Source organism: Nansenia antarctica (genome assembly GCF_963989245.1).
Source record: "Nansenia antarctica genome assembly, chromosome: 3".
Lineage (NCBI taxonomy): Eukaryota > Metazoa > Chordata > Actinopteri > Argentiniformes > Microstomatidae > Nansenia > Nansenia antarctica.
Window position 1 is genome coordinate 21,366,038 of NC_137688.1, and position 10,115 is coordinate 21,376,152.

Sequence of the window (10,115 nt, forward strand, 5' to 3'; positions counted from 1 at the left end):
ACTTCCACATTATAAATCTGGGAACCCAGAATCTGATCTCTCAAGTTTGATATAGTGAGACTACCACAGTATTGACTATCCACTGTCCTCATGACCTATCTGACCCTGGTGCCTAGGTCGTCTGGCTCAGACTAGGTCGTCTGTGGGTTGCATGTTGTTTTATACTTTTTATTTCCTTTAGGCCTTATTAGAAAACCCCCAACATTCACTGGAAAATGAAGGGGAATCCAGTTCTGCTGTTTTTCTGGAATGGCACAATTCAACTTCTGCTGGCACTATGCTCCATGTGGCTGATTGGTTTAGGGAAGGAAACAGCAGACATCAAAGCATCCAATGAGAATTTCACTTCTTAAGACGACAACGTTGTCTCTAAGGAAAGCCCTTCCTTAGAGATAACGCTGTCGTCTTAAGAAGTCAACTCTTTAAGAGTTGTTTTTAAAGATCTGCTTTAAGATTGTATGTCCAATAACGTTTTGTATGATCATACTCCACTAGCCTATATTTCAAATGAACACACACAATAACATCATAGAAAACGTAGCTCAATACTTAGAAGCTCATGTAGTCTAATCTCATGATGAGAGAATTATATATTACTCAAAGGGTACGGTATACATTTATGTAAAAGTCTGTCCCTGTTATTGTTCTCAATAAGCACCCCAAAGACAAAGCATAATTATTTGTAATCATTATTTTCCTTGAATTCCTTTCATTATTCTTTCCAATACTCTTTTACTTTTTGGTCTTTTATGTCTTATTTCCTTGTCAAAATAGCAGGTGATTAATATTTTCATAGCATACCATATAAATGATAGCCTCTTTTTTCATGATCATGATTGATAGCTTAGTGTGTGTACAGCTTAGGTCTTGTACACACTTGTATATAATGTTTAACCTTTGGATTGCATTCCTGGATTTATGGTTAATGAATTATAAAGGCTCATAAAACAATACAATTTAATTGTTATTTGTATTTATCTATATTTATATGTGTCTCCAAGTAGTCATTTCTGCAAGGGTTATGTTATTTTGTGTCTGCTTCTTCAACCCATTTCATCCCTTCAAATTTGTCTGCCTCTGCCAACAAGTGATGATGGGAAGTTTTGACCAATGATCAAAAATCCTCTTGTAAACCTGCCCCCTTGTCTCACCTTCTAGACTCGGGACTTTCCAGCTTATACTTCGCTGCATCAGAGCTCAAAGCTCAATTCCGCATTTTGAGCCGTTTAAAACTCTGCGTCCGTCGGACCCAATTCAGTTTTCATTGCGGCTTTGAGAAGAAACGACAGGAGAGAATGGAACACCAGAACGACGCGCTGCTGCGCACCGGGAGTCAGGAGGCGATTTTGCCCGGGAGGGCCGTGACCAGGTGAGAAGGACCTCCCGCTACGAAAATAATTAATACACTTTTGGCATCAATGTACTTTCTATTGATCCCGCAATCATTTATTAAATTAATCCTTTATCTCATTGCTTTCTCATCTACCAAGGACACTGTTCTTTTCTGTAATGTCTAGGAAACAAAATGATTGAGTTATGATTATTATGACATATCTATGACATCAAGAAAAGGGTAGAATGCTGCAAAAACAGGTGCAATATCTTCTTCCCCTATAAATGCTATATCAAATCCAAGGATGCAACATGGTAAGTATAAGGTATGATCATATTCTGAACTCAAATTGAAATTGAAATTGAAATGTGTGCACTAATAATGCACACATTATTACAATACATTACATCTTTGAAACATTCTCCCAAACCATGTCAATGAATCCAGCACACTCTCCTCCTTCAAACAATCCCTTAAACGACTCCATATTTTTAAACTTACTATTTGTATTGTTGTTTTTACTAACTGTGTTTTTTTTTGTATCTGTTCTTGTTCTCTCCATGGAATTTAGTTTCTTGAAGTACTGAGAAAAGCACTGTACAAAATAAATGCATTATTATTATTAGTAGTAGTAGTAGTTCTACTACAACATTCTCAAGTTGTCGAATTGGAACATTTTGTTATCATTACTGAGTTTGGAGTTAACTTATGATATCCACCTTCTCCTTACTTTCCCCTTGACACTCACGGAATGCCTCTGCCTGGCAACTAGTGATGACTCACACCTGATAGGCTCAGAATGAGGAACAGAGAAAACAGTTTTGAATATACTGTAGTTTTGTTTTGTTTTGTTTTTTGCTTTTTTAATTTCAAGGGGGGAATACATTTAACTTTGTGCAGATAAAAAACTCAACTCTACCCTCAAATGAAATGTGTGCACTAATAATGCACACATTATTACAATACATTACATTACATTACATCTTTGAAACATTCTCCCAAACCATGTCAATGAATCCAGCACACTCTCCTCCTTCAAACAATCCCTTAAACGACTCCATATTTTTAAACTTACTATTTGTATTGTTGTTTTTACTAACTGTGTTTTTTTGTATCTGTTCTTGTTCTCTCCATGGAATTTAGTTTCTTGAAGTACTGAGAAAAGCACTGTACAAAATAAATGCATTATTATTATTATTAGTAGTAGTAGTTCTACTACAACATTCTCAAGTTGTCGAATTGGAACATTTTGTTATCATTACTGAGTTTGGAGTTAACTTATGATATCCACCTTCTCCTTACTTTCCCCTTGACACTCACGGAATGCCTCTGCCTGGCAACTAGTGATGACTCACACCTGATAGGCTCAGAATGAGGAACAGAGAAAACAGTTTTGAATATACTGTAGTTTTGTTTTGTTTTGTTTTTTTCTTTTTTAATTTCAAGGGGGGAATACATTTAACTTTGTGCGGATAAAAAACTCAACTCTACCCTCAAATGAAATGTGTGCACTAATAATGCACACATTATTACAATACATTACATTACATTACATCTTTGAAACATTCTCCCAAACCATGTCAATGAATCCAGCACACTCTCCTCCTTCAAACAATCCCTTAAACGACTCCATATTTTTAAACTTACTATTTTTATTGTTGTTTTTACTAACTTTTTTTAATTTATTTTTTTACCTGTTCTTGTTCTCTCCATGGAATTTAGTTTATTGAAGTACTGAGAAAAGCACTGTACAAAATAAATGCATTATTATTATTATTAGTAGTAGTAGTAGTAGTAGTAGTTCTACTACAACATTCTCAAGTTGTCGAATTGGAACATTTTGTTATCATTACTGAGTTTGGAGTTAACTTATGATATCCACCTTCTCTTTACTTTCCCCTTGACACTCACGGAATGCCTCTGCCTGGCAACTAGTGATGACTCACACCTGATAGGCTCAGAATGAGGAACAGAGAAAACAGTTTTGAATATACTGTAGTTTTGTTTTGTTTTTTTCTTTTCTTTTCTTTTTTAATTTCAATGGGGGAATACATTTAACTTTGTGGGGATAAAAAACTAAACTCTACCCTCAAATGGGTTTCCTGGCCCAGGGGGCTTTGAGTCAGGGGGGATTTCCTGATGCTGTGCTAGACATAACAAATCAGTACGCCCCCATAAGCTTTTAAAAAACATAACAATATGGTTTGAGGGTACCATGACCAACTACAACCACTTCTATCTCTCCGCCCTAATATGTTCTCCCTCTCCGTCCCTCCCATAGGGGGTCAAACAGTCGTGCATTCAAGGTGGCAGGCCTCACCGTGCTGGCCTGTCTGCTCCTGGCCGGCCAGGCCCTCACTGCCTACTTTGTCTTTGGCCAGAGGAGCCAGATTCACACCCTGGAGAAGGACACTGACAACATGCGCAAGCAGCTGAGCAGCAAACCCCAAGGTAGGCAGAGGAAGGGAGGGGAGGAGAGAGAGGCGGGAGGATGAGAGGGGGATCTTGAGGTGGGTTGGGGAGATTTTGGAAGGAGAGGCCTAAGGACTTGTGTGACCTTGAGGAGAAGGAAATGAGACAATGTTCTAATTGAGGAAGAGATACAGAAGGGACAGGACTGGGAAGGGGGGATTTCAGAGTATGTAATTTAGATCAGGGGAAGTAAGAATCCGGTTTATTCCACTGTAGAATACAGGGAATGCAACACGTTCTACTGTGTTTCCGTAACGCATTGCTTATCATCAGACTCATCGTAAATTCTTACAGATTTTATATCACACCTGCTGATCTAGGATAATTCTCTTCCTCCTGTTTGTTTGGAAGAGGCCATCTTTGCTTAATTTGTGGTGAGCTGTTCAATTGACTGATACAAAACACTGAAACTCCCTCCTGCCCTTCAGGGTCAGGGTCCCCCGTTCGGATGCAGATGCCCATGAACAGCATGCCCCTGATGATGGACTTCACAGAAGAGGGCATTAAGAAGACCACTCCCCTGACGGTAATCACTCAACCCGCTTTCGGTTTCCTTGAGGCTTTAAGGAGCTGAGCTGAGCTAAACTAAACAAACACTAGATGGCAGCAACACGCTGTTCAAGACTCAAATCTGTTCCCTGCTCCACTTGGCAGGGCCAGAGCATAGCTGTTCTCCCTCTGCTCACGTTTTGAAACAGAAAGATAGGAACAAAAAGATTTGTACACATTTTAGATGATTATGCGCATTCATGATTTGTTGACTCTTCTCTCTGTTTTCCTTTCAGAAACTGGAGAACACTGCCACGGTCAGCGTGGAGAAGCAAGTGAAGGATCTCCTGCAGGTACGTGTCAATCACCATGAAGCATTTCATCCCTTTCTTTTCGTTAGCGTCACCTCTTTAAAAGTGAAAAAGTAAAAACCAGTGAGGTCAGCCATTCATTCAACCATTCTTATTTAACAGTATGTATTGTGTGGGTGTATCAGAGTTACTAGAGTTGTGTGTTGTATGTGTTGCTGGTGTTGTATTTGGGCTGAATGGTGGACTGTGTTTTTCAACAGAATGCCGCCCTGCCTCAGTTCAACGAGACCTTCCTGGCCAACCTGCAGAGCCTGAAACAAGAGATGGATGAGAACATGTGGAAGGTGAGGCCACACAAACAACGGACCCTCTTAGGGCCAGACCATGTCAAGTGTGGTTTATAGAGTTGGTCACCCATCATGGACTCCCATGTATGAGCCTGGTCATCGTCAAAGAGAAGGCAACTGTCAATTAAGGCACTATAAGACACTCAAAACCTCAACATTAATCTATGTCCAGAGCATTAACATTCAAATAGAACATTGGGATGTTGCTCTTTTACTGTTGACTTATTATGGTGTTATAACTGTATTCTGTGAGTTTGAGGAGGAGATCTTGCTAGTATGAATATCATACACTCCCTGTGTATACCAGCATATACAGTATGGCAATAAACTTCAAAACATTGAAACGTTTGTTCCTCAGGACTTTGAGACCTGGATCCGTCACTGGCTGATCTTCCAGATGGCCCAGAAGCAGCCCCCCACCCCTGAGCCAGGTAGGTTCAGCTATTGACACGCTGCAATGTGCCAGGCAAACCCAGTGGAAGAACAGCAGAGCATTTGAATTGTTTTCAAACACTATTCGAACCCACGGTCTGAAAGACTCTGTTCTCTCTCTCCTCTCCTCAGCCACTGAGGTCCAGAGCAAGTGTAACCTGGAGGCAGATGCCCCACCCAGGAAGCTGGGCTCCTACAGGCCCCAGTGTGACGAGCAGGGGAACTACCTGCCCGCTCAGTGCTGGCACAGCACAGGCTTCTGCTGGTGCGTGGACAAGGAGGGCGTCAAGGTCCCGGACACCACCGTCCGCCACCGCAAACCTGACTGTGACAGAGTCAGAGGTATGGTCCGTAGCATGATGGCTTTCCCCAGGACTATGCAACTGAAGTCCTTCAAGGAAGGTGAGTGGAGATGAGTGGCCTGACAGACAGACAGACAGACAGACAGACAGTCAGACAGTCAGACAGACAGACAGACAGGCAGACTGACAGACTCAGACAGACAGACAGACAGACAGACAGGCAGGCAGGCAGGCAGGCAGGCAGGCAGGCAGACAGACAGACAGACTCACAGACTCACATAGGTAGACAGACAGACACATACACACACACACACCCACACACACACAGGCAGACAGGCAGGCAGACAGACAGACAGACTCACAGACTCACATAGGTAGACAGACAGACAGACACACACACAGGCAGATAGACAGACAGGCAGACAGACAAATACAGTGTCGATAGACATTGATGACGTTGATCTAAAACGCTAGCCCCCTGCACTGTACTACACCACATAAGGGACAAGGCTTAGTACACATGGTCCATCATCTGTTTATGTTTGTTTTCCAGAGGAGTAAAATCAACTCAACCAGAGCACCTGATGGCCTTCTTCATCATGTGACTTGGAGACAAAAAAAAATACTATAAGCACAGTTTACTTCCTTTATGTACCTTCATCTGTCATCATATATTTAGATATAGGTATTAATCTGATTGGAATGCTAGTTGATACAGTTATGTTTTAATTTGTTGGTGATTCTCTCTGACAACAGTAGTATGTTGCAGTAATGGTAATGTTTTAACATTATTAACCGCCTTTTTCCATAGTGCCTTCGCTATATTATTAATCAGATACAAACATGAATCATAAGTTGCATTTTACTCCATGCAAAGCACTTTCCTATCCTCAAGCTCTTTCCCCTTGACTCTGCTCCTGTCAACTTTGTTCTAGTCTAGACACTAGTCTTCCTAGGTCCGGTAGCTCTACCACATAGCTTGACCTAGTTGATAAGATATTGATTTTCTAACATACGTAGATGAGATTCTAACATAGATGTTAGGTTTAATAACTATATAACCATGCCTCTGAAGCATGCTTTATGAATGTACTGTATAGATGTGGTTATGAGGAAGTGGATTCTTCTAAAGAAATGTGAACTAGGAGGGCCTAATAAAGCATGCTATTTCCTACTAAAATGTGCATTGTTCTGACTTTGTCAGATTATATATATATATATATATATATATATATATATATATATATATATATAATCTCTACCTACCAGCATACATAAAGTGACAACATTTATTTGCAATGCTAACACATTTCTGAAACAAGACCCGAGGGATGGAGAAGGAGAACTGTAACTGCTCTAAGGACCAACCATCCATTAGATTTAAATGATTAAATATTCTAACTATGTTTTAAAGATATACAGTGTTTATTTATAATTACATTATTTACAAACAATGGAGTAAAACAATATTCTATGTTGGGTTCTGATGGGGTAAGACAACAAAGCTCATGAAGCATTTAATAAGTTATACTGTATTCTTCAAGAATCAATTGCAATATAACTCAAGTCAATTTAAAAGTGAAAAAATAAATAATAATAAATGTGTTAACGCAAAACAGTTGGAATTGGCATATTAAGTCATGTGATCGCTCCTCCAGTCTGATGTCAGACACCTGCTACTACCACGACCTACAAACTCAACCCCAGGCAGGGAAATAGGTGCTCACACACACAAGGCTGGTCACAGCCAGAGTTGAACACCACAGAAGATCCGCTATCCGCTACATGATAAAACTCTTGAACACTCTCCTAATCCATGAACTGTATTACTACATAGCCTACGCATCATGCAATTCCAAGGCCAAATAGCCCTCTAGGCTATTTGTCATTTTAATAAAATACAAAGAACTTGAATGTAAAGTGATGGTACGGGATAATTTGTTTAAAACAGACATAAAAAATGTAGATGGCACTTATTAGGGATTTCACACCGCCAAGGAACCGTTCCCATTCGCGTTCTGAAACCTCCGAACCTTGGTGCTGTCTGGCGAACCAGGCCGCGTTCATACCAGTGTAACCAGAACCATCCGCGTCATCAACGATGAAGGGGCGGGATAAACAAAAGTGTCACAACTGGATGGCAGCTACTTCACTGGAAATGAGGATAATATCTTCCGCTACAGTATCTGAAATAAACACTATTGTCTATGAAACGAAATAAAATACTTTTCTACACGTGTTCTCTTACTAACCAGCTGCTCCATTACTGGAATAGTAATGGCGCGTTTGTGTGTGTTTGCTGAGCATGTGAAGAAGATAGAGAGAATGATGAAACTTTTGATCACTAATGATTAGATTTAGATTAGATTACATTTTGTCTCCTTCCTTCTTGCTGGTCTTTGCAGCCTAGAATATGACACACCCACTGACTGTTCAACGTTTTGGTTCCTGCTTGAGAACCACTATTTTCTGGTTCCCGCTGCGAACCAACTTTTCAGGCAATTTATTTTCGGTCGGAAAGCGCCGGCCGGCTCCAGACTTGGTTTGTGAACGCGAGCCGGAACGGTTAGAGGGCAGCACTCCATAGGCCAATAGTGTCTACTTGACATCAATAACAGGAAAGAAGCTATTCAAAAATACTATGGCACAATGTTGATAAAATATTTGTCATTGAGCTCACGTGCTAACGTTAAAATTAAATTAGATAATGTAGTGCCGGAGGAAAAAGGAAAGACGTAGGCAACGTAATGATAACTGTTTAATCAAAATAACAACTTGTACACTCCGTACAGGACCAGGAAATCGATCACCAAAACACGTGTATCTAAACAGGAAGTTGCAACGTTAATAATCCTCCCCTCTGCCCCTAGTGCCAGAACTGGTTCCCTCCCACTACACAACCAACAGTAAGAGGAGAACATGAACCCATAATGTAGTCACTACACCAGCCCCCCCAGTGTTCACCTCAATATTGGAAATCCTCACGGCGAGGAGGGCGTATGGCCCGGCCCCTACGATCGTAGGTAAAGTCAGGAGGTGCGGGAGGAGGTGTGACATCGCCCATCACGGCCTCCTGCAGGGAAGGACGGGGGGCAGTGACGACCGGGGGCTCGCGAGCCGCGGGGGGTTGTCGGGGTCGGAGGGGGGAATGGCCAGGGCGCTGCAGGGGAGGCAGGACTGGAGGCCGGCCTCTGCGCGGTGGCAGGGCCAAGTCCAGGGGCAGTTCAAGGTCCAAGTGGGCCGGTTTGAGGCGATCAACGGACACACACTCAGGCCTACCCCCCATGTCAACCATGAAGTTCTTGGCTCCGGCCTCGATGACACGGAAAGGCCCGTCATAAGGAGGACGTAGTGGAGTCCTGTGGCCATCATGACGAATGAAAACGAACCTCGCCGAGTGCAGCTCCGGGGGCACCCTCGAAGTAGGGACACCATGCTGCGTAGTCGGGACCGGGACGAAGGTCCTGGCGCTGTCCAGCAGGGAGGCGCGCTGAGCGGCGGCGGACCAGGGCTCCGTTGACTTGGGAATGAAGTCACCGGGGACCCGCAGCGGCTGTCCAAACACCAGCTCAGCGGACGACGACTGGAGGTCCTCCTTAGGCGCTGTCCTGAGCCCCAGCATGACCCACGGCAGCTTGTCAAGCCAGTCGCTGTCCGTGAGGCTGGCTCGAAGGGCGGCCTTCATGGATCGATGGAAACGCTCACAGAGCCCGTTCGCCTGCGGGTGATAGGCGGTTGTGCGGTGGAGCTTGACCCCCAGATTCTCCGCCACCGCTGCCCACAGCTCTGAAGTAAACTGTGAGCCACGGTCAGAGGAGAGATCAGCAGGGGTGCCGTAGCGGGAGACCCACACCGCGATGAACGCCCGGGCCAGGTCGGGGGCTGTCGTTGAGGAGAGCGGAACTGCCTCCGGCCAGCGAGTCGTCCTGTCCACCATGGTAAAGAGATAGGTGTATCCGTGCGAGGGGGGCAGCGGCCCTACCAGGTCCACGTTTACATGATCGAACCTCCGCTCAGGCACAGAGAACTGCTCCAGGGGGGCCTTGACGTGTCGATGCACCTTGGCGCGCTGGCAGGCGATGCACGTGTCTACCCAGGCCCTCACATCCCTCTTGAGCCCATGCCAGACGAATTTCTCTGACACCAGCCGCGAGGACGGTTTCCTACCAGGGTGAGACAAGCCGTGTATCGCCTCGAAGGCGGGGCGCCTCCAGTTGGCGGGGACCACCGGTCGTGGCTGACCCATGGAGACGTCGCACAGGAGCGTGGCCCCTGCGTCACCGAAAACCACCTCTTCTAGGCGCAGTCCTGTGTCCGACAACTTGAGAGCCTGGACGGCGGGGTCGGCGGCCTGGTCTGCAGCCATGCGCGCGTAGTCCAAACCCAGTTGGACCGCACCAACCACCGCCCTGGAGAGACAATCCGCGAC

At 44.0% G+C, this 10,115-nt stretch overlaps 1 protein-coding gene across 1 annotated transcript; it reads left to right on the forward strand.

Moving 5' to 3' along the window:
* The first annotated feature begins 1,260 nt into the window (after positions 1 to 1,260).
* LOC308153446 (H-2 class II histocompatibility antigen gamma chain-like) lies at positions 1,261 to 6,855 on the forward strand. Its single transcript, XM_080526598.1, has 8 exons — positions 1,261 to 1,369; positions 3,615 to 3,784; positions 4,234 to 4,331; positions 4,591 to 4,647; positions 4,866 to 4,949; positions 5,311 to 5,383; positions 5,517 to 5,786; positions 6,240 to 6,855. Exons 1-8 carry the CDS (start codon positions 1,296 to 1,298, stop codon positions 6,245 to 6,247), a joined length of 834 nt encoding a protein of 277 aa, XP_080382724.1. The 5' UTR covers positions 1,261 to 1,295; the 3' UTR covers positions 6,248 to 6,855.
* The last annotated feature ends 3,260 nt before the right edge of the window (positions 6,856 to 10,115 follow it).